Here is a 26291-nt window from a genome sequence, read left to right as displayed (position 1 = left end):
AGAGCTACTCCTGTTTCCTTCGTGTACTGGCCTGCGCATCGGCGCTCAGTGAAAGCAAATGCGGCAGATAGTTGAGAACAGGAGAGGCAATTTGGCTTTTCTTGATCTTGGTCTCCTTTAATAAGATAAAAAACATCAGTATTTGTTAGTGGCACATAAAACAAACAATATTAATAAATACTGAACTTAAAACGTAGACTCAGACTTGAGGATTTGCAGTGTTAAGTACTCGTAGTACTGGTACCACTTGGGAGATCATGGGCCTGCATCGGCCGTCTTAAGGACATGAGTCGCCTTCAACTTGTTTTACTGCAAGAAATGCATTTCAATGGATTGCTGACATAGGACTGAACACCAGTCCAACTAATTTAATACATACGTATGATAATTCTTCACGCATTCAGGAGGTTTCACCTGCTATGCTGAACACGGGCCTTGTGGGGGAAGGGAAGATTGGGAGGGATAGACAAGGAAGAGTGAAGAAAGTGGCCGTGGCCTTAAGGTGAGATGTAGGCAAAGTATGACTCGAAAATACATTTTTCAAAGAAATTATTTTATCATAGCACAGCGTCTCATAAACATATTTCCAAAGTTTCGTGTCGAAAAAATGTAACTAAGTGCCGTAAAACAATAAAAATTCACGTACTTTCGTTTCTCCCGCGCCCACCTATCAAAGAGTAGTTGCCTCTTTGAACGTTTTGTTCCCATTTCTTGCAGGTACTTTCAAGAACTGTTATTCTTGTTATTTGTTATTGTTGAATCTGCGTCCATGTAAACGTCAAGTGAAAAACAAAAACTGAAGTCTTTAGCTGTCTGTGTATTCGTTAATCATCTATGGGAAGGACATCTAGGATCTTTGAGAAAGTTAAGAAGATTCAAATAGAGAATATAACGTCAAGAAATAAGACGCGATTCCCAAAAGTGGTTAGAAAACCTACTTCACCAATAACGGATGTATTTGCAGGAGACAATGCTGGAAACATCGTTCCCTCAGTAAAACTACCCCACCAAGTTCCTCCCGTCAGAAACTGAAACTTGGACTGTTTAGAGAGCGTGTGAGGTGTGACATAGGCCTAAATAGTTGTTTTAGGTTAGTTAACATTTAACTTCACTCTGCTCCTATAAATATTGAATGTTGTAGTACACATTGTGGAAGTCAGAGTATGCATGTTGTTGATGATAGAAAGCGAATAGGCCTTGCTTGTAATCTCCAAACAGTGTGCGATAACTGCAAAGGTAATACGTCTGTGAAAACTTGAAGGTCTGCTAACTGGCAATATGAAGTAAACGTTTGATTGGTGTATGGTGTTACGGTGTAACGCAATTTACCCTACCCTGTGAACCTATTTTGAACTGGCAACATCGCCGAAAAAAAAACTTAATTATTCTATACGACTAAGCGTATGGTTTCCCTCGTACACTAAGAGTTTTAGTGATACTCATTGAACATTATCTATATGCCTTATTGTGGACTAATGACTATGTCAATACATTCTCGCAATTATGTATGGTGTGGACTGTTTCATTCCTCGTCTAATATGTGCTGCTACCTTCTGTCAACCTCCCACAATAGAGTTCCCCTCCCCGCACGCTCTTCTACCTATCGGAGCGCGGCTACTGCCTGAGGGAGCAAGCCTCGCCATTTTGTACTATCAACAGTTCGTTGTTGAGAGTCATGGAGTGCAGTTGCGTTAATGGGATTCTCAAGATGTTGGCGTGTTGTTGGAAAATAGACCCCGGCTGAGGGACTTGAGATATGGGTTTGAAACCCATTTTACTTCTTCTTCTGCATCGTCCTATTTAAAAAAAAGGTTTTAACTAATTCTGTCCTGGGAAACCAAACTCTTCAGTAAGCGTCTGTAAGTATGTGAGGATCTAACTCATCTTCGCTGAGCGTCTGCTTCACTGAAGTAAGTGGTTCATCATTTGGCAAGTTATATCCTGTGATTATGAAACTGCGAAGAAATTCATGTGATCCGTGTTTCGAAATTAACTATTCCATGGTGAAGTTTGTGAAATTAATTTTTTTTTTTTGGAAACTACAAACCGGACGGACGTGTGGTTATTTCTACTAAAATATCAAGCTTATAGGCATGTAAAGACTATGAAAATAAGGAGATTTACTTTTTAACCATCATTTTCACCCGTTAATTAATCATGTAAATTCAAATTGTGTTGCGGCACTCAGATGCCTTTATTCTGTGCGAGGTTTTGCAGTAGCATATAATTCTAGTTTCCTTGTTCTTTTTAAGGGAATCTTGTTTTTTCCCGTTGTTTCGGTATTTTAAGTTTAGTGTATTTCTAGCTTTGTGTTGGGTTTCTCGCCTTGGTTATGCCTTGTTCCTTATTGGGGGACGCGGCGTGTTTTTTGGGTTGCCATGGCAACGCTTTTTTTTGGGGCGAGATTGTTGATTGTTGCCGGTGAGTTTTGCGTGTTGGTTGTGAGACCTAAGATTACTGATGTATTTTCGACTGATGTGAAAGATTTCCCTATCCTCGCTTGGTCTCTTCTTCTTTTCCTCCTGTTTTTCTGTGTGATTATCGCTCGTGGCTTGAATTTTGCCCTTGTAGTTTATTAATTGGGCTAGAGTTTTATGTTTCTCCGAAGCCTCATTTTGCTAACTATTTCAATTAAACTGATCAAATGAGTGGGTTTTCCCAAGGTTTAAACTTTAGTTTTAATTTCATTTTAGTTACGTTAACAAACGGGCCCGTGTACACTTTCTGTAGTCAATTTAAGTTTTTATTGGTATAATTATCTATAATAGTAAGGTTATCAATCCGAACCTTTTCTTGTAATGAATTTGGTGTTATGAATTAGAGGCATTTCTTTTTAGCTAATGAGTTCCATCAGTGTTATTACCTGATAGGTCTACGTTTTCAGTCTGTGTTATTCTCTTTTTTTTTACTGTTCATTTTCAAACTAAACAATTTTATTCTCTCAGATGGGACGATGTTAGTTTTGGTTAAATGATAAGATTTCATTCCTTGATTAAAATTTTTGAAAAGTTAATCAAGAGTTTTCTTTCATTATCCAATGGTTCAGCGCCGGAACAAGGAATTTTATCCATTTCCTCTGGGTGATTTTATGGGCCCCATGGTAAGTACCTGATTGGTGTAATTTTCCTATCTTTGTTTCTGACTTTCGTCTTGCTTTTGGTAACTGTCTATTTCACACCGATTCATAGGTTGTACCGACCGGTGTTTGTTTGCTAACCGCTAGTGTAGTGACTTACTGCGCTGGTGGCTTAATGGAATGAGGTGTATTGGAGTAGAGAGATATGGTGCAAACTTATTTTGTGGCAGTATGAATATGCCACCATCTCCTGCAATATTCACTGCTCTAAATACTGTCCTTTGGAAGAGTCTCAGTGTTGTTCGTGAGAAGAGTACGACCGCTGCAGCTAAACAGGCTGTGAGTGACAATGAGAATAGTGTACTTACTGATAAGTGTGCATCTTGTGATGAGCGAGGCCACCAGTCCCTTCATGGTGTATCGACGGTAGTTTCTGTGGACAAAGGCGAAGTGTTGGAAATAGAAGTAGTTAGTAAGCACAGTGTTATCTGTGCTGTTAGGAACTAACATTATGACAAGCAAGAGGAAATAAAGTGCAGTAAGGAACACGAAGAGACCTGTGGTAAAAACCATAGTGGTTAAAGTGGCGGTATGTAGGAGGCTGCTAGAAAGAAAGCAATATTTAGTCATTCTGTCAAAAAAATATGGTGTTCGGTATATAAAGTATCTCGGAGATGGAGACACCAGTGCTTACAAGGCAGAGTGTGAAAGTCAACCGTATGGAGCTGACTGTGTAGTTGAAGAACTGGAATGCATAGGGCATACCCAGAAACGGATGGGAAGTAGGCTGAGGAAGGTGGTAGCTGTTTCGAAAGGGAAAACTCTGGAAGATGCGAAGCCACTTGTTGGTAAAAATAGACTCACTGCCAAGAGAATAAGTGATATTCAGTTCTATTATGCTATAGAAATCAGGAATAACATACAGAACGTGAAAACAATGCAAAAAGCTGTGTGGGCTATTTACTTCCACTTGCTGTAAACAGATTAGCACCCAATACATGGTTTGTGCCTGGAATCCTGGTGCAAATTTAAAAAGCACAAATCAATGAAGAACAATTTGAGCTTAAAAACAAATTTCCTGCAGTCGTGATGAACGAAATAAAGCCTACTTTTATAGTCTTAGGCCACACACACTTGCTGAAGAAATTTGTCCATGGAAGGACGCAAAATCTAAATGAGAGTCTGAACAGTCTCATTTGGAAAAGGTGCTCCAAAACCAGACATGTATCAGCAGAGGTTGTATAGATTGCAGCTCTTGATGTAGTAGTAGTTTTTGATCATGGCAATTCTGGAAGAGTTGACACAATTCGTACCTCGGTTTCTCTCCAGGTGAACTCACTTTGAGGATTTTAAAAGACACTGATGACAAAGGTGTTGCTGCAGATGCAGCAGTGGAAACAATGTCTAGATTTGCTCAGAACATAAGGGCATCAAAGAAAAAGAAGCCACTACTTTAGGAAACAGACTCAGAATACGCATGTGGTAAATTTTAGTGAATAGCTTGAAGTGTAACATGTGTCCAACTTTTAACATTCCTGCACATTTTTCTCAGAAACTATCAGCGATTATAACATTAAATTTCGTACAGATGCACATGTAAGTAGAGTGAAGGTTCTGGTGGAAGGGTATTTTGATAAATTAAGGTGTACATATCTTACAGCCATGAAGGTATCGTTAGAAAGGGCCCAAGAAGTTATGAAAATTTAAATACCTCTGTTTTTTAACTACTTTACCTCAAACATTTCCACTTCTACCGATTTCTTCGTACATACATTGACTAAAGTTGCACTGAATTTAGGATGACTATCGCCAGCAGTGTAAGTGAAAAAGGTACCGGCACATAATATTCTATCAACATTTAAATTAATGTATTATAATTTTTCAAATAATAAGTCATGACACTGAATAAATTTATACTGTTTTCAGTTGATAAGTTTCAGTTTAATAGGTTTAATAAGAGCCAAAAAATGAAAAATTGCAGCAGTGTAATTTTGCCTATATCTCCCCTTAAGGCAGACAACTTCAGTTTTCGAAGCGTCAGACACCTTTCGTTATTTACCTTTGATTAGTGTTAAGAGGTGTACTTCCTCTTAAAACAACCACCACAGCCATCACAACCACTATCACCACGACCACAACCACCAACACCACAACCACCACCACCAAGCTTACAGATGCACGATCTTAACTGCAAGGTCAACTCTCTCGGTACTGGGTTTACTTGAAGAAAGGTAACCTTAAAATCGTCCATTAGGAACTGTAGCCTAATTTTAATTACTAATGCGACTGACACACACAATAAACATTTTATAAACTTCACAAACAGCTGTAAAATACTGTTTTACTATGTTTGGTGCACGTTTGGGAGAAATAGGCCTACATCAAACCAATGCCCATGCACAAGATATAGAGAGTGACACACAGCCTTCAGGACCATTATGAAGAAATACAAATAAAGAACTCGAATATCAAACATCAGTGAATCACATACCAAGAGCAGATGGAAACGAAAATAAACTCTCAGATAAACAGGTAGGCTAACAAGAAATAATCATTCATGATAAGTCGGAAAGAGGGAATATTACGGTATTTATCGTCATACATACAACTCAAAACATGGGTGCCCTTGATGAAAATGCCTGCGTTGCTCTAGATCGTTGGTTCTTTACAAATAGAGGATTCTGGTCGTGTTTAGTAAATTCACAGAGGCTGCACCAGCCATATCGTAACTTGCTGGCACAAGTCAAGCATGGACAAGAGATATCAAAAATACCCAAAATCAAATAATTAAAAAAATAAAACAACACGATACTCACCACAAGTGGAAGAGCTGGGATCACAAAGATCCGAAAATGAATTGAAAATATTTGGCACGGTAAGAATTTAGTTGAAATATCTCGAAAGAAAAGACAGAAAATTTTTCTTGGTAAATAACGTAATTATTTAATTAGTGAAACAAGTGAATTAAAGTACATTAATGGAAAATAGGTCCCATAAATTAAAAAGCAACTAACTAATTAAAATCAGTTATTTAATAAATTAAAAACTTAATGAGGACTGCATTAGTGAACCAAGTGAAACAATGTGCATTCAAGCGAAATACGTCCTCTAAATTAAAATGCAAATACATAATTAAAATCAATTAATTAGTACATTAAAAACTTAACGTGGACTGTATTGGTGAAACAAGTGAACTAAAGCACATTAATGAAAAAGCCGTGCTCTGAGTTAAAATGCAATTTACTAATTAAAATCACTTAATAAATTAAGGACTTTTAGAAAAATAATTTTAGCAGGAGCATGGTCTTGATTCTTAAAACTAGTAGTAAATCTTTGGCAAAATAAAAGAAACGTATTTTCTACTTTACAAATCACCTCGAACATTTCACCACTTCTTTCGTTTTCCTTTTTACTTGTACCAGAACTATGCATATACGATCAGAGAGGTTTCGCCAAGGGTTCAGATCCCAAAGTAAAATTAACTTAATACGTATAACCTGTCCCATGAGACAGTAAATTGTGAACAAGAAATGGAACATTAAAGAAGGGATCACTTGCATATCTCCAACAAGAAGCAAGGTTAATGTAAGTCACTCCCACTCGAATCAACAGAAAGAAGTGACTATCACCAACGCTGCAGTTGTCAAGGAGAAGCCAACACGCCCATAAAGTATAGAAGTAACCAATCACGAAAGCAGAATTAACAACGGGTTAAATCCAAAGGAGGAAAGAAGTACAACAAGAATTTGAATGAATAAAACAGCAATAAATGAAATTAAACAAGCAGGAAACGAATAGCACTGAATCCAAAACCCAAACTGAGATTCCGAATTCCGGGCGAAATTTCACCTGATCTCTATACCTTCAATAAATTAAACCCATTATGTTGCTCAATACCATTAATGATTAAATAATTTTCAAGTACCGTAATCTCAACTACGCAATAAATAAATAATAATAATAACGTGGATGTAGCAAAATTAACAGCATACGATTTACAATCAAAACTCCTTAGGAGGTATTGAATACATTAATCATAATAAACAGTTTTACATTTTAGTTACAGATACAACGAAGGCTACAATTTCTTCCTTGAGATCCTAAAGATGCAAATAGTTCAGAGGAAAAAACAAATATCCAAAAGTCATATTTTACCAGTCCCAGAAGGAAGAATAAAATTGGAATGACGGTGAACTTACATGATGTCTTCAGATTAGTAGCAACGTCTTGGCGTCTGTAACGTAATACTCACTCAGGTAAAATGAATTCAGTAAGAATAAAATAAAAGGAGGACACCTTCCAACTAACCGAAAAGTAAATAGTTCTGAGGGTATAAAACCCTCCCACAAACGGCTTTTATCCCGGATTCATAATGCAGACTAAAGCCAGACACTTATGTGCCCACCAAACACATCTCACTCGCATCATCGCTGATCGTCCACTCAACTCGGCAGGCTAGCCCAAACCAAGCAGAAGCCTCTCCAAGCCTGCCCAAGCGTAGTAATTGGTTGGAATGAAAACGAGAACTAAGTTAGACTCCAAAGGGGCCAAAGAATATAACTCGTGGCGAGTTATTTAAATACATAAAACATTAAAGATAAAACATACCTCCTAGGGCGGAAAGGATAAAAATAACAATTAGCGACATGAAGTCGCACAGAAAGCAGTAGTTGGATACAACACGGAAAGAAATTCCCATAGACACCAATTTCTACAGCGATATTTCCGGTCCCTAGGTGACATGGCTTCCGGGTTCAACCGTGTTGTTGTCAAGGCGACTGGGAGACTGATTACTAAAAAATTCTTCACACCGTGGAAGCTTCAACTGAAATATATGATTAAAATGTATGTATGGCTGTAGAAATGTGTAAAATTTACTTTGCACAGGAATACTCTGGAAGCAGATTTCAGTTATACAAAGGATATACACCTCACATTTCTTTAACGTTCCTTATCATTGCTTAACCGTTACATAACACTTCATTTGAACCATCGCACACTAATGATAGATACTATCGACTGTCACGAGGGAAGCTGAAAATCGACAACGCCGAGAAAGCATTTAGCTGTTACCAGTAGCTTTCAGGGAGGTAATTTTCATATATCAGTCATTCAGCTCATGGAATGGGAAATAATAAAACACGACGGTGAACATGGCATGTCATAAACGATATCAATACACTGATACACGACATTTTTAACTAATGGTTGTTCACTTAGAGTTAGTTTTTCAAGTGTACTGGTGTAATTTAAATTACCTATGGTATTAGTGAAGAGATTTCTGATAATCCAAATGTTAAAGATATAGAACGATATAGAACTAAATGAGACCACAGCACTAGTTGCAAATAGAGGATTCTGGCGACGTTTAGTACGTTCACAGAGGCTTGCAGACTGAACACTGAAAGACATAACAGTCTATAATGTATGTTTAGAGTCCTGAAGTGCAGCCATATTGTTTAACGTTTCTTTGACATTGATCATGCACTTGGAAGATAATCATCTACAAATCCGCGCTCCTAACTGAAGAGTAATACGAAACAAATCTGCATCAGCTAGTTGTCAAGAACTCGAACTATCGACTGTTACATAGCACCGTCCCAATCATCTCTTGCACAGTCCATGGCACGCCATTTTATTTCTCTTTTAGCACACGAATAGCGCTGTGTCAGAATAACTTCACATATCGTGCCGAATTTCAAGACCATGAGAACATCAAACGCAGAATTTTATTACGGTTTTAACAAGAATTAAAATGAAGTTGCTTCAGCAGGGCTTGTCAAGGAATACAAGTAGCGTTAGTAATATGTCAAATTGTATAAACGAAGTGCCTTTGTCCGCATTGCGGTACAATTCTTGTTGGGTTCCAGGTGTCTTACGAACCATATTTGTAAGTCACATATTGATATACTTAGAGGAAATTCTGAGCCACCCCATATCATGAAGGATAATCGACACGGCTCCTTGTGATATATACCGATTAACAGTACTGAACTGAAGAATTTTCCACATCAGAAATTGGCCCGCTTCTTGTTCAGTTAAAATCTTGTGTTCCTGTTCTGCGCCGTGCGTTCAGAGTGCTCGCTCAGCCGTAGCCGACGCCTTGCGTGAAGTTGCTCGCCGTGTGGCCGATTCGACCAATACTAGTATCAGGAATGACCTTGTTCCTTTAGCCGCTCTCCGTGTTCCTCAGGAATCAGATGAGGTAACCAACCTTACGTCGTGGGTTGAACTGATATTTTGATGTTGGAATGATGTCCACCGTGATGCCATACCTTCTTCTTTCCATGATCGGAAGTCTCACACTTCTCTCAGTTCAGTCAAGGTCAAGAGCGTGGAGAACAAACTTTCCGATGATGACATTCCGGGAGCAGTTCTGTTACTTATTTCTGATCATACTTTCATCACGCCCGATGCGTCTATATTGGAAGACCTTCGTGAGAATCTACCTACCAACTTAGGTCCAGTCGTTCTTCCGGATCCTCCGAAGACATCAACTTTTGTTCCTGGAATGACGACCACCGAACATATTTATGCAATCTCTTCTTTTTCTTCTTGATCTGCTGGTGGACTGGATTGTCTTCGTCCATTGGTCCTGAAATACCTTCTCCAATGTCAAGAGCACCATTCTAAGGACCAACTCATAAGATCTTCTCGAGGTCTACTTGACCTTATCATTTCTGGCAGAGTCCCTCTCGAGGTTCTTCCACTGTTTCTTGGTTCCTCACTGCATTGAAGAAGAAATGTGGTGGCATTCTCCCTACTGCTGTCGGTACCGTTTAGGGTCCACTAGCTGCGAAAATCGTATGTTACAGAATCCGTACACCTGCTATGGACTTTTATCTCCCCACCAGTGTGGAGTGTGTGTTCCCAACGGAGATGAATCTGCTGTCCGTGCCGCACATATCTATTACTCGTCTCCCCATTAGTGCCAGAAAGCTTTCGTTAAATTAGAATTTCGTAATGCTTTTAACGAATTCCATCGTGCTGCTATGTTGTTCGCAGTGAAGAATGAGTTTCCTTCCATCTATCCGTATGTCTATCAGTGCAGCTAACAAACAATTAACCTTTTCCATGATGAAGAAATTATACTTTCACAATGTGGAGTTCAACAAGGTGACCCACGCGGTCCTGCTCTTTTCGCAGTTACTCTTCAGTCGATTGTCAACTCCATTAATACCGAGTTAAACATTTGATATTTTGATGAAAGTACCATTGCTGATTAACCTGACTTCGTCCATTCATCTCTCGATAACATTCGCACACAAGCTTCAAACATTGGTCTACGTCTTCATTTTTCTATGAGCGAACTGTGTTTTCTCTGCGTTCATCGGGAGAAGCTGAGATACTTGTACGAGAAGTTTAATGCTTGTGCCCCTGAAATTCGCATTTTAACAACATCTAATACTGTTCCAGCTGGTGTAGCGCTATCCCCTGGAGCTCTGTGCAGATTATTGGCTGAAAGGACGACGAAACTTAAGTCGTTTATATCACGCCTTTCCATGGCTTCGTCACAGTAAGCCTTCTTCTTGCTCCGCGCTTCGTTTTTCATCACGTGATTGGTGTACTTCTTGCTATGTTCTCCGTCTTGGCGTGAGACCCCAATATTGAAGGAATTCGATTTTGTGTTAAAAACCGGTCGCGAAACCTTCCTCAAATGCTCCCTGTGTGGCAGTACCTGGCTACCGTCATTTCTTCCTCGTCGTTCTGAAAGCTGCGGCATTCAGCGTGCTTCGGATATGGCGATTCCGACATTTTAGCTTCTATCCACGTTTCTCTTCGTCTTGTCGAGGCTCACCTTCCACCTGGTGGATGCCTGGATCCTGGTGCTGCCCTGCAAGGGAGCACATCTCGGTGGTCAAGCTTGGTCGGCGTAATTCCCCCATATATTGGCAAAATAAGTATTCAATCTGGTTGGGATGCTGCTCTTATCAAGTCATCCCCACTCGCTTCTGCAACAGCCAACTAGTAGTCTTGAAGGCAAAGTCCGTCCCCTCGCTGCTGCTTCTCCTGAATCCGCTGCATTGCTCCAAACATTACCGTCGAATTCTCTTGGTCTTCATCCTTCCAATGAGAGTTTCCGTATCGCTGTGGCTTTACGTTTGGGAGCAGCCGTCTGCGAACCTCACCGGCGCTCAGCGTTTGGGCCTATTTTGATCGACGTCGCCTCCATGGCCTTTCGTTTTTGAAATGTAAAGGCAGATACCTACGCCACTCCACTATAAACGATGTCATATTGCTGGTTCTGATTTCAGCAGACGTTCCTCCTACACGAGACCCAACTATCTGCTGCCGTTCTGACCGTAAAAGGCCACACGGAATGACACTTATGCCATGGAAAAGAGGTAAATCTCTCTTGTGGGATTTTACCTGTACCGACATATTCGCCCAGTCCAATCTTCCCCATTCATCACTGAGTGCTGGAGGTGCACCCGGGAATAGGAAATATGCTAAAAGAAGAAAATACAGCGATTTGTTGGACAAATTTTTCTTCGTGCCAGTAGCCATTGATACGAATGCTAAATGGGGTAACGAGAGATTAATTTTATCAAAGAGATTGGACAACGGAACGCTCGGATTTCCGGCGATACGCGATCAACTGCTGATCTTATTCAGCTCAACATCACAGCTCTAATACGTGGTAATGGGACATCCATTCTTGAGACACCATCACCTGGTAAAGAGCTGGATGAAGTTTTCCTTATTCGATGAATGACATTGTATCTTATGATACTCAGGATATATTAGATTACTAATTTAACAAACATTTAAACACATAAAGTAAATTTCTTTCAAAAAATCATGTGATTTGACATTTTTGCAACAGTAACAGTGGTGTACCGTACCATTGCCTGTTTTGGATGAGAGATTATCTATAAGGAGGTGTAATAAGCACACAATTTACTGGAATAAATATATATTTCAGAACAGGCATTCCTAGTTTAAAAATACGAGTAATTTTTACATTTATTCAAAAAATCTGGAAAGAATATGACAATATTTTAAAACCGCATCACGAGTAATATTGGTCGAAATTCAGGATACAGGAAAGTATGAGTCCGTTGACAAATAGGCCTACTATTTTATACTTGCAGGGAAGAGAATATACTTCAATATCAGCTCACCGTTGGATCTGTCTCTGGAAGCGAATGACAACGTGTACATAACCTCTTCTATGATGACCTAGGGCTACTGGGCTTGATAGCCAAATATTCAGCCTTCTGATCATCACATTCTTCTCACTTAATTTGTTCAGAGGAAGATTACCTAGTTGAAATTCCTCTTAAAACAAAAATCACCACCGCAGCCACCTGACTTTCTAATATTGATTCAAGCAAATTCGCTCATCACTAATAGATATACACTTCAAGAGTACCCATACCAAAATACAATTATATCCCCGGTTCTACTACCTTGTATTTTTATCAGCATTAGTTGAGGTTTGCAGCAGCATTTTTAGGAAAAGTAAAATCATTATTAACGGTATCTAAGGCAAAATAGGGCATGCATTCGAATATATAATTTGAGGTTGTATTGCAATACTCATTGATATATTGAACTGAAATATACAATATGAAAGATCAAAATATTAAAAATACACAAAACTTTCGTTTACACATTTATACCTTGATAACCTGAAGAAAATATATCTTTCATATAGCCTAAATAAGTCGAATGAAATACCCAGTAACCAGTGCCCAAATAACCAACCCTATGTACGCCGAGTACTGGTGCAGGGATGTTTTTTCTGTCTCACCCTCTGTCAGCACTCCGGTGTACGACTTCATACTTACTATCCTAGTTCACTTCATCACGCGCATATGTGTGCCACAATTTTCAGTCTCCAATATAAATAATAGTAACAGCCGAGAGAATTAGGAAAGTTCATTTGCAGTTTTGTTCGAAAATCAAGGGATTTAAGGTGAGCCAGGCCAAGTTTTCAGACAGTAGAGTGTAGGTCTTTTGAGCTAGAGCTGAAGGGTTCATTTTTTCTTTAGTCTGCTGGAGGTCAAATCGACCAGTCTCGTTTACTAGACTTTTATTCAAGGTAAAGAACTGACGGAAGAAATTTTGACACTCAGCGTATCTCCCAAAGCAGATAAAAATGCGTAAAACTATTATTATTATTATTATTATTATTATTATTATTATTATTATCGCATTGGTGGAATTAAAATATCCAAACAACAAGAAGGAGTTATGCTAGATTAACGATTGTTGGTGGACGTGTTTTTAAACATCTGAAAAGTGAAGTTGATTCAAATTCCCCGCATTAGCGTGGCCCTAGTAGCGGCCATATGCCATTTGCACATCAGGTGTGCTTTAAATACAGGCTGTACTGATCGAGACCGTTAGTTACCTGTGAGATTTGACAGAGTGACTGTGAGTGGGTTAAGAATGCCTTTACGACAACGAAGAGGCCAGTATGAACAGCTCACTGTGGTTGAAGGGGGGCCGTATAATAGCGCTACGTGAAGGTGGATTTTCCTTCCGCGCTATTGCAGAACGACTAAGCAGGATTGTCTCCAGTGTGCATGCGTGCTGGCAGCATTAGTTACGAGAAGGTACGCTCGCAAGAAGACCGGGCTCCGGTCGTTCCCGTGGCACCACCGAGAGTGTATGGCTGTGGCGCAGCGGACTGCAGCAATTCGAGCGGCAGTTGGCACCACAGTCACGTCGCCGCTGTACGGTGTTCATTCCACTTACGTCTTTAAGACAAAGCCCGTCTCCTCTCTGCAAAGTGGCCGTATGAAACATTTAGTGGCAAGTTTTTATCCTAACATCCAAGATGAAAATAGCGAGTGTTCATTTTATCCATTCTCACGATACCGCTCATGTTCTTTCCTCCTACAACTGACTACATTTCTACAAGTGCACAATACTAGAAATAGAAAAAATAGAAATAGTAGAACATGGTGCTTATAGGCATAGAAACAGGATCAAGGGAGACAAGCCCTCCATGTCTTGATAAACGAGCTGAATAACCGATTGCGTTTATATAATGGAATCTCTTGCTGTTTGCAGAATGTCAAACGAGAGCTCATTGGTGGTTGGAGTGAACGTCCGCTGTGTTTGCGGATTAAAGCCGGTTCTGTCTCTGTGCCAGTGATGGCCATGTATTGGTTAAAAGGAGGCCAGGTGAGCGCCTGCACTCCACCTGTCTGTGGCTTCCACACACTGAACTTACACCGGGAGCAATTTCCTATGCCAGCAGGAGAGTCTGGTGGTTATGCCACGCAACCTGACTGAAGCTGTATACGTCCGTCCGGTGATTCGACCCTGGCCATGCCGCCGTTGTAACCCAACGTGCTCTACAAGATGTCGGGATATTGCCTTGGTCGCCGGATCCCCCCATCTGCCCCCAATCCAGCACGTATGGAATATCACTGGACGACAAGGAAAGCACTGGGCGAAGCCCGCGACCCAGCGAAGGTATAAAGGCGACGAGGCTGGCAAACATCACTTCGCCAGTACTTTATTATATATATTTTTTTATGGAATACACATAGTCAAGAACGAGGTCGAAATGCATAAATCAACATAATAAAGGTAATAGAAAGGATAAAGAACAATATAAATCAATATAGGTTTACAAGCGATAGTGTGTCCTGTCCGATCTTGGCGGAGCACTGCTGTGGCCGGAAGGCATGGGCTGTGCTGGCTCGTTCTTCTGCTGCTCGGGAAGGTGGTCGATCGTTAGGAACGATCGTTGGAGAGGTCCGACTGGCGACGGGGACGGGCTCCTGTTGTCACTGCGGAAGCATCTCCCCCTCCTCCGCCGAGTTATGTGGTTGCTGTGGTTGCCTTCGCCCCCCCCCCCCGTGTGCCGCGGCCCCGTCCTCAGGCACGACCGCGGCTGACCGGTGTTGAGCGAGGCACTTGCTGAAAGGTGAAACGCTCGGGTACCCATGCAAGGGTTTCCGAGGTGGCTTGGTCGAGCTGGATAGCCTGCATCCAAAGTGTCCCAGGCTTAGAGACCGCAAAGAACAGAGTCTATGTCGTGTCGACATCGCCCTGTTGGCAGCAGGAGTAGTTGCTGTTGGAGAAAACGGGCGAGTTGCAGGACGCGCGCTGGATCCGGGTCTGTCCATCCTGCAGTGCACAACCGGCAATAACCGTCCCCGAATTGATCGACCAAGTGCAAAGGGCATGAAACTCCAACCCAAAAGGAGATATTTAGCACCTGTACGACACAATGCATGCATATTTGCATGTCTGCTTTCAAGCGTCAGTCGATTATACCAATTACTAATGGACCAGCAAGGCTTTCCTCGCGCGGATATTACCTTAAAGCAATTTAATACGTTACCTTGGCAAATATATTGCCAACATTTCCGTGTGCTATATTCCTTACTTCATTTTGTTTGGAAATGTATTCCGCCAGTGTATTATTATTATTATTATTATTATTATTATTATTATTATTATTATTATTATTATTATTATTATTATTATTATTATTATTATTACAGATAGTAGATAAACTTACTCTCAACATTCCCTACAGCTATCCATTCTCACATAGTTCTGGACAAAGTAATAATAATATTTTCCTTGTTATCGAACCACTTACTATGACGAGGCAGGGGACGTTCGTTTGTTTGCGGATTTCAAAATAGTGTCAGCTCATTATCATCGGTGCTGCAGGGCAGACTAACATTAATTATCAAAAAGACCACATCGGTTGATCTGAGTATGTAGCAAAGAAGCCAGTTTGATAAGACTGAACATGGCAGATTTAATGGAGGTGTAAAATAGCCGAGCAGCAGTGCCAAAGTGAGTCAGTTGGTTTGAGAGCCCTGCCGTCGTGTGCTTGTTTCTAAACTCCACATTATTTCAAGTATGTCATTTCTCAAAGCCAACAACGTGCACAATAATAGAAAATTATACGGGTAGAACGTGGTGCCTACAGACATAGACACAGAATCAAGAGAGACAGGTCTCCACGTCTTGATAAACAAGCTGAATAACCGATTACCTTTACAGAGTGAACTCTCTTGCTGTTTGCGGACTGTGTTCAGTTTGAAACACACACACTATAACCTGCATCACACAACTTCCTGCATTATCGTATTTAGACAATCGTGTTGTGTGTACTGTCTGTACTGTACTGTCTGCAAAGATGTAAATCTCTCTTCAGGAAGAACTTTATCATTCAATAAAAGGGTATTACTCACTGTAGAGGTGCGTGCTGGTGGTCAGCGATACTATCAGGCCTTCTTTCCCGAGCAGCCAACGAGTGTTCATTTTATCCATTTTCACGAAACCGCTCATGTTCTCTCCTCCGACATCTGATTAAATTTCCAATAGTTGTCAGCTTGAATGTTAAACACGGCACTGAAGCTTAAACAAAATTCTATATGAGAGAAATTATGAATCCTACGTTCTGCCGGGTTATCAAATCTCCTAGCACAAGATTGCAGGAATAAAGTTTATATGTATAAGTAGAGTCGCCAGCTATTAGGTTATGATCTGTTGGGTTTGCAGGTTTGGTATCTCAACTGTGGGCTCCGGGGTCAACTACAATTTGTCCGTGTAAAATAATTTAATAATAATATCATTGGCTTTACGTCACATTAACTACTTTTACGGTTTTCGGAGGCACCGAGTTTCCGGAATTTACTCCAGCAGTTCCTTTTCGCGCCAGTAAATCTACCGACACGAGGCTGATGTATTTGAACTCCTTCAAATTCCGACGGGATGACTCAGGATCGAATCTACCAAGAAGGGTTCAGAAGGCTAGCACCTTAACAGTCTGAGCCATTAAGCCGGAAAAATATTTAATAGTGCTGAAAGGAAAATACATACTGCACCCTTTAGTCGGTAGAGTTGCGGAACATCTTCTTCTCTCTTGCCTCGGCTGCTAAAAAAAATATACTCACCGCATTTTTGAGATTCTGTCTCAGGTGTGCTCAGTCCTTGGTCGCCTGGAGGGTGCCGCTGAGGGTTTGCCTAGCTATAGGTTGCTATGTGACTATTCACTAAATAACTGTCATGACACAGACTGAATATAAATAAAATAAAACTTTATTAACAAATGCGCAGAATCAATAATCATGGATTATGTTTTGACCACAGTTTAGTATCCAAATTTATATAACTCTAAATTCACCATCGTAGATAACCACAATTAATTGTAATTAACAAAAAAATAATTGATTAATAGACTAAATAATAAAATAACTAGGATGAAATTATCCAATATAAATCATAGTATAATGGTTTAATCATACTTCATTATCAAGTACGCAAATTGGTTGAATTAAGTATTTATACCACAGGGATCTCCCGTACAATCACCTGTCTCATTATAAAACCAATTAAGTTGTGTATGTCTGAATTAGAGAATCACACTATAGAAAACAAAGAACTTACGATGTTATCATCAATTTGAACCAACCTTTACTAACAGTTAGAAAATTCCATCATTTTTGGGAGCATATTCTCCACCTTCTATACAACTTATTTGACATTTAAATCATCTCATTTAAATACTGAGGATCGATGCAATTTTAAAATAAATCACTGTGCAACGTGATATAATTCGACTTCATTAGTCTGCAAATATAATTGTTGTCTCTGGATATTAATGAACTTCAATTTAACCAAATTTTACTTTTAAATACACACAAAAATACCTAAACTTTCATTTGACAAGATTATTCCTTTCATAACATTCTCATGACTATCAAACATCAATATCATCATTTTATTTCTTGTCGAAATACAATTTAGTAACTAAAATAATCGTTCAGTAATTCCTACAAATTTTGTTGTGCCTTGTTATGTGAGAATATAATTCAAATCTAACACTTCGTGTACTTACTTTTCGTGAGCTACCGTTCTATTTACAATTAAATGAACACATTAATTATCGTACGAATAGGCTTAGAATACCGGAAAATAGCTATATTACATCGTAGTCACAGAGGAATCACCTAATTCTACTCATAACACGACTAAAATAGGCCCGTCAGGGTTGAATGCTCTCTAACGCATGAATTGACGTCATATTTACACTATTTATATAACAATTATTCACTCATGCATTTAGCCGTATATAAATCAAACATAATATAATTTAGATTGCATCATTATGGATATAATAGCCTATATTATCCTACTCAGAGTCCAGTAATTCCAAATCTCTGATTAAGGATATCGTTCTACCATGACCATATTCACTTCTCATGGCTTCCCTAATTCTATTTATTTAATAAAAATCGAGGAATAATCGAGAATAAATTAATTCAAAATCAGCTGGCAATAAAATTTAGGAGAATGTGATAAAACACTGACTCACATCAAAAGTTACCAGAATACTCATTGTAATACGATCTTGGCATGCTAAGTGGGATTTTTGCTCCTCTCATGAGTCATTTACATTGGACCGATCTACTATGCTTACATATAATTATTTGGTATAAGATGGTATGTCATGTCGCCTCCTCCTCTATTCATCGTGATAATCGCCATTTTAATGCATTTCAATTTCATTAAGAGACTGGTCCTCCCGCTCACTTTCATTCGTCGGCTTCTCATGACCGGCACATTTTCAACATCGCGATACTGGCTTTCACAGCTTGAATATCATCTCATTTATTTAGCTCCAACGGCTTATTCATTCATTCTCAGCTCCCCGGCTGATAATATATCAATAACTTCTCATATTTTGAGATAATTGCCTGTAGTGCATATTTAATCATCACATAATACCCATCTCTATCGTCGTTTGAGCATAATGACATAACATCTTTTCTTACTTGGGTACAAAGTCCCCACTATCGAAATATTCAATGATTTTCTCCCAATTGAATGCCTCTATCATATCACAACCCTATTAAATTATTGCATTAAAATCCGTTATGATCAGTTGACAAATAAAATCGATTTTCACCCGTCCATATGATCGTTATTCGGGCGAACTGTATGTGAAACTAATATAAATTATTTCAAAATAACCATGAATAACATACATTTATACTCCATTAAAATTCTGCCATGTGACTAAGCGAATCGAACCGTCATAATGTGCAATCTTAAAAAAACCCATAATAATAATGATCCCTGATATCGTTTAAATGTAGGCCTATTCATTTAAACAAATCAATCCTGTAATGCCAAGTAATGTGTACGTCGCATCTGTTAGAAACCCGAAGAGTTTCTATGCAGTTCTACGAGCAGTTTAGATGTTATGGTAAACTTGTGCTTACCTAAAGTGTATTAGTTTTAGATTGTTAGCCGCGTTATTTTCTAGAATTACCTGTTGTATTTGGCGATAATATGAGGTGGGATACCCTCCTCTTAAGCTTGTATTATCTGTATTTTCAAATTACCTGGGCTGGTTTCCTAGGTGACATTGTGTCACTGTTGTAAATTATATAAGATAGTGTTCTTACTATATATTGGATAATGAGTCTGAGATAGTTTATGCTTAAGGTGCGTAGCAAATGTTATCAAAACGAGACAAGTTAAAAACTGTTATATAATAAAGTTTTGGCACTTTGATCTCGAGTGCTTATATGTCCAGCCCTATAGGCCCACCACTTCCTTCTCTTTCGCTAAGCTTCCCAGATGTTGGCACAGTTCTGGTAGCAGAGCGTGGTTGAATGGAGCTGTCCTAGGATCAACCACCGTATAAGCTTGGGAGAAACGTGTGCCCTGAGGGTGTCAGTGGGATCCCTGCATTTCTTTATTTTTGCCGTATAATTGCTACTCTAGATATAGCCTATCCTGGGGCTCTCCGGAAGGAGGAACGTTTGTACGAATTAGCTATTCGTGGCTTGGAATCTAGAGGCACTGTTAAGAGTGACGAGGTATTGTTAAGAGCTAACTTAGACAAAGTAATCACGGTGCCCAACCTAAATGACGGCGAGGTTGGTGGAACGGCCTCAGTGATTGAAGCAAACCTATCTGACATTTTGTCAGTAATGGAGTTTCTAGAGAGCGATGTAGCATCGAACCACCAACTTAGAAGAGTTCAAGGTCGCATTACTCATTACCTTCACCGTATCGAATACCTACTCTCATAAAACTTGAAGGAGGAAATTAGGAACCAAATTAAGGATTTAGAAGCTAAGGCCGGTAGCCTTTTAGGGAAGGTTGACTCGTGGCTTAGTAAGTTGGTTGTTAAGGCCAAATCTGACCCGCTTGGTGTAGTTGTAGGTGAAGAAGATTTGGGTAAACATCGAGAGAATTTAGAATCGGTAGAGCAGCTAACTTTACAGTCAACCTTATCATCGTATTGGACCCTTGACTTACCATTCCATCGTTGGTCGGCCACAGCTGCTATAGTAGAGCAATATTGAACTCTTAAATCTTGGGGTCGTTGCGGGAATGTTTCGGTCACGATCTTAACCAAAAGATGGGGTTCAGAAGAGAGCCTAACTACTTGAAATGAGGAGCAAGTATGTGCTTACTAACTTTTATTGAATTCTTAATGACACAAAAAATTATATTTTTTATATAAATCCTTGACCAAAAATAAATGATTAATTATTAACTGTTTCAAACGCAGTCACATTGCACAGCGTGTATATTTTCTTTTACAATACCGAGGAATTTTCTTCGGAGAAAGCAGGAATGTCATAAATTAGTGGACAGCGAAACTGAAATAGTGAAAAGAAAACCTGAAAATTCGGGTACCTATTAATGCAAACGATAACTGAGAATTAATCCACACTATCCGTGGAAAATCTGACCTTCAACAAGTAGAACGCCTGATTTCCTCTTAATTAAGGTTATCCACCAGTCGAATACCTTTTCGGATACGGAACACCCGCCGAATGGACCCTTAATCGAACCAAATTGACTATCAGCTGCTTTGGATAGGTTGCGAAACATTATTGGAAAGCATGGTTTTACTACAATTAACAGCAATATTCACAATTGAAACAAAATTCCACCATGCATTTGTCATTTCACGACAACCTTAAGTGATAAAATAATCCCGATGCTGAAACGTGCAACACCCAAACAGCTATTCAGAAGGAACCAACAACAACACGATCCGCGAGGATCTTACGTTACGTCGTTCTGAAGGAACAAAACTGCGAAATGCAGGAAATACTTATTCATCACGCATTTAGAAGAAATACCTAACACTGAAGTTAAATAAAGGTGGTAAATCACTCAAAAAAGTATTATTATCAAACCGAATTTCAGGTTAGAAATGATTACGTTACGCTTAATAAAATTACAAGTCCACATGGTAAAATAAACAAAATTACAGAATTCTTTCCTATTTAACAATGACTACCATCACAGATCCATCTACTTATTGTTTGTCCCAACACACTACCTACAAAGTTATCAATTGATCAAACTCAACTACGTATAAAAAATGAAAGAACGACAAAGATTGAAAATAAAATATATTACCGGCTGACGAATCGAATTCGCATTCGTAACTCAAGACTCACACTAATACGTTGAGTGTCAATATGCACACTGCCAAAGCAAAAACGGACGTCAGGACGACCAAACAATTAGGTCCGTAAACTAAAATAAAATACCGAAGTTATTTGAACTCAAACACGCATGGCGCACTGCAGTAATTATTCAATCACCGTTAGCTCAGTACCCAATATTGGACAAACCTCATATGCCGATAGTGGTTCCACAATCTTAGGTCCACACATTCCAGCTGTTGAGGGCTACACACAAGCTTGGCCCCTTTATTAACGAACTTACACTCTTCACATTGCGTATACTACTGAAGACACTACCATCGACAAGGTCACTTCGCAAAAACATCTAAACTAAGACTTGAGTATGTACAGCTGACATCCCAGACCTATCGTCGGGCATATTTAACGTCTGTACACATTAACTCTAACCTCTATGTACACGTACCTTCCTAATTCTATCGTTGAGCGTGAACTAGGAAGTCTCATCATCAGTACACCCCTAGGATAACATGTGACGTCCTAAATCTACTGTCGAGCGGAAATTGGGTCGTATACGCTTCCTCTAGCATATCAGGCGAACTCGTAACTTTATACAAACTCTGATATATTTAGCTGTAAACCTGGTCGAAACTAATAACACACAACGAAACAAATCTTGCCACAGAATGAACGCAAGTCGGGAAATGCAATAAGTCCCTATCTTGTTACTAAACGTGCAATTGAAAATAAATATAGCGTGGCGAACAATCCACAACTCAAACACGATCTCAGCATGCTCAATGAAGTTTAGAAAAGAATAAAGACTTCCAACACACGTCTGACACTACTTGACTATCGCCCAACAATAATCATCACCACCGGAAAAATCCACACAGCAGTTTTAGGATAAAGCCCTTAAATCGCCTACCGTCATTTTCCGAAATATTAATATCCATGACTATCCAGTGAAACGAAATCCAGTTAATCTACACAGCCAAACCTATCGCTTTGAAACGTAAATTATCACATCCCACAAATGTTTCCGATTTAAAGATAAATTACCGCCTTGTAATTTATGAACTTTACTGATTGGAAACTTGTCATTACAGTCAAATAACACCAAACGGGTATTGAAACTGCTCTTCTATCCTTGAGGTCATATTATTCTAATATTCATTATACTGACTTTACGTAACTAGTCACTTGACTTTTACTGCCAAGATTTACAGTCTTCACTAGAAATCGTTTCTCACTTGGGATCTTAACTTGAAATTTATTTTCTTAGTTTGCCTTGCACAATAATCATCTCTAATCAACCTTCTCCAAGTCTCAGCTTTCGGATTGTTAGCGGAATATACTACAGCCTGCCACATAAATCTCACATTTAATATACAGCCTGTCTCAAAAATTCTTCGCTCTCGGCAAATATAGCCTGTCTCAAAAATTCATTCTCATCGCCTTCTCAGGGCGGTGTTATATGAAATGTCCAGGATTCCTCTACCTTCAACATTTCTACAACTCTTATCTCCACATATATAAATTCTTCGCTCTCAATACATTTTCTTATATTTCAAGACTATTTCAAAACTCAATCCTCTCGTGACAAACAACTTGTATAATAATATACCTTTTCATTTTATTTCACAGTTACTACAACTTTCGGACCTAGAGAATAAAACAACACACCATGATTTTCCATATCATCGACATACACGATGTCAAAATGTTTTACTTCCATGAATAAAACATAACTTTATCGGATTTCACTGGAATTTTCTAGACACCCGCAAACCTTGTGGAACATACTTGTTAAATCCACTTTTAACATAGAAAAATTTTATCCCGCGATAGACATTATTATTGTTATTATTATTATTTCGACAAAAAATTTCCTAATGTAAACGGTATTAGAAACTAAGACATTCGCCACGACTACGTTATCGTTATCACCTTCCTAATTTTTATCAATTCGGACAATATCTCAAAGAATATTAACACAATATTTAAACTTCGCGTTTTATAGTTTCTTGACGTAAATTTTACAACACTAAAGATTTTCACACGCTAACCAGAAATATAATACCTTTGCATGATCATTACAAAATATCAACCCAACACACGCAATGAAAATTGGTAGGGACCAACAATAATCTAACTACAACATTGATACAAAAATATTCACAGACCTGTGATCGTAGCCATAGTCCTGGATTCTGGCTGCATCAGGCCAGCAGACCTCGTTTATTTAGCCTTCCATAGCTAAATTTACCATCATCTTCTCATACATACAACTTAAATTACACACTTTCCAACGCACTTTCAAACGTTTAGCAAGCGACGAACTCTCTGCTCAAATGACCACATCTACTGTGTTCATAAGACCGCTGCTTCCTTTCAACCTACTAAAAAGTCCAGGTGTTCCAACAGATAAGAAACCAGACCCTGTAGCTCTCATCCAGACTCTAACAAATATTATACGCACGCACTGAATACAAAGAGGAACTCAATTACTTATTCACCCAAATATCTAAACTTTCAAAGTTCCCATTAGCGGCAGCTTAGAAACTTTCTATCGTCTTCCATTATAACAGTATATTTGAACCATAGCCATGAACATGTAATAAGTTATTTGGAGACTAAATTTTCACACTTTTCTGCTGACGAGTGACGTGGGATTCGCGGCTCCAACACCCACACAGAAACTATATAAAGTTCGAAGGGAGATTTCTTTTATACCCTATGGTGTGACGCTACCCACACCCTGAAGCTTGATTGCACAATCTGCTAATTCCGCATCCAATAGACCAATTTTTCTGAAATTTGTTCCATAACTTCGGACAGACTTACGATTTATTTCGGTGTTAATTTCATAATTTTCCCATACTCGCAACAGGCAAAATAATTCATTTCTGCCCGGGCGTTTCGCGGATTTTCTTCATCCACCGACCTTGGCACGTGTCGCTAGTCCGCGGGTCGGACGCGGGTTCGTCTCTAGGCTTAACTGCATTTAATTTTACCCTGGGGGTTCTGTCTTCACGTAGGGTTTAAGAATAACTTAGATTCCTTATTTCTGGATTTACTGTGTTGCCAAAATCTCTCGTTACGAAGAATTCCTTGAATTTGAACAATTGTTGAATATTCGAAGTTCACCGTAGTGTCCCGGCGTTTCACGATTTCACAGCTTGCTTGACGCGGGTAGCTCGCTCCCACGAAACAGAGAGGCACTTGAAACGCAAACATGGCTGCTCTCAAAAAAAGTAACTTGTAGCTGAAATAATAATTGAGGAATAAAAATGTAATTTTATCGTAGAATTATGGGTTCAATATGTCTCGCCCTTTTCTATTATTCCCCATCCGTTGAAGTTGATGTTAAGAGGTTCCATATTATTGTGTAAATTCAGCTAGCGATACTGTTTCTTACCTGCGTTTTCTCGTAGAGTTCCAAGAAATGCCTCGGTCATTGGATTATCACTCACTCATATGTTACAGATTATTTATCCACTTGCTCTTGGTGTTTTGTCCCAAAGGATAGTTAATGCAATTGCTGAGCATATGTCCATTCAACAGTTTCATGCATATTTATTAACACATTTATTTCCGGCACGGGCACTTAATTCCTTTATCCAAAGTTACCATTTTAGAGTGCAGCGCGTTGACGAGTCCTTATCGGACTTCATTTCTGACATCAAATTTTATGCGAGAGTCTTTGCGTTGAACTACTCGGAAGAGCAAATTATCTCAACCATCGTAGAGGGGATTTTTCCTTTTTACTGCTCCTTTTTGTGTTTTGCGGCCCATCCTCGCAATTTTTCGGAGTTGGAGGCTATGGTAGTATGCACCGAGGGAGTTCATCCTGCGGACTCTCTGCATGATCCCTCCGTGGGCAATCAAGGACCATTAGGTTGGTTTTGCTTTAAATGTGGTCAAGCTGGTCATTTGGCGAGAAATTTTCTGTGAAATTCGAGTTCCAGTTGAGTGGTGAGCGGGCAGTCGTGGATATTCCCACTGATGATCCCCAGTCTATAAATGGTGATAAAGGTCTCCCTATTGATCATCCTGCTAGTAAGTGTCCGGTAGAGTGTTTAAGCATCTCGTCCAATCTTAAAGGTCCTGTTCCCTTTATTAAGGTTGAGGTTGGTAACGAACCCGTATCTGCGCTGTTAGACTCTGGCAGTGTGGTTTACCTCATAAGTGAGATGTGGTATGCCACACATAAGTCTATTTGTAAGTTTTCGGACTTGGAACCTGTTTCATTTTCGTGCGTATCAGACAACTCTTCGAACGTAGAGATTAGGGGTTTGGTAGGGCGAAAATTCGAATCTATAACTTCTCTTGGAAATTTCCATTTTTTGTAGCTGTAAATTTGTCGTGCCCCATCATCTTAGGAACAAATTTTTTTCTTATTCTGGATTAATTTTAGACTTCCAGAAACACACTTGTTGCTTTAAATTTTGTCATTCTGTAAAAACGCTGCTAAGTTATTTTAAAGCTGCTTCTATCCGTTCCGTTACGCCCTCTCAGAGTGAGATTGTGTGTGACCTTAGCCATCTGCCTGACGATCAGGTGCAGAGTGTGACGGAGTTACGTGGCGCATTTTCCGACGTTAATTCGAGAAATTGGGTATGACTAATATGTTGGACTATAAAATCGAAGTCTCGGATCCTACTCCGGTAAGAATTCCCCCTTATCGACTATTTCCCGCTACGGTCAAGGTCTTGAAGGAGATAATCGATAAAATGCTCGATCAGGGAATCATTCGGCCTTCCACCTCAGCCTACTCGTCTCCCATTTTTCTCGTCCCTAAACCGCAGGGCGGCTTCAGGCCG

At 39.4% G+C, this 26291-nt stretch overlaps 1 protein-coding gene across 1 annotated transcript in view; it reads right to left on the bottom strand.

Moving 5' to 3' along the window:
* Nucleotides 1-14917: 14917 nt before the first annotated feature.
* The window catches only part of LOC136882141 (uncharacterized), a 112638-nt gene continuing 101264 nt past the window's right edge, over nucleotides 14918-26291 (bottom strand). The window contains exon 6 of the mRNA XM_068229341.1: nucleotides 14918-15025. Coding sequence (XP_068085442.1) covers nucleotides 14918-15025 — 108 coding nt within the window. The remainder of the gene's footprint in view (nucleotides 15026-26291) is intronic.

Source organism: Anabrus simplex, chromosome 10 (genome assembly GCF_040414725.1).
Source record: "Anabrus simplex isolate iqAnaSimp1 chromosome 10, ASM4041472v1, whole genome shotgun sequence".
Classification (NCBI taxonomy): Eukaryota; Metazoa; Arthropoda; class Insecta; order Orthoptera; family Tettigoniidae; genus Anabrus; species Anabrus simplex.
Note: the sequence above shows the minus strand (reverse complement) of the source record. Positions and strands in the feature narration are given on the sequence as shown.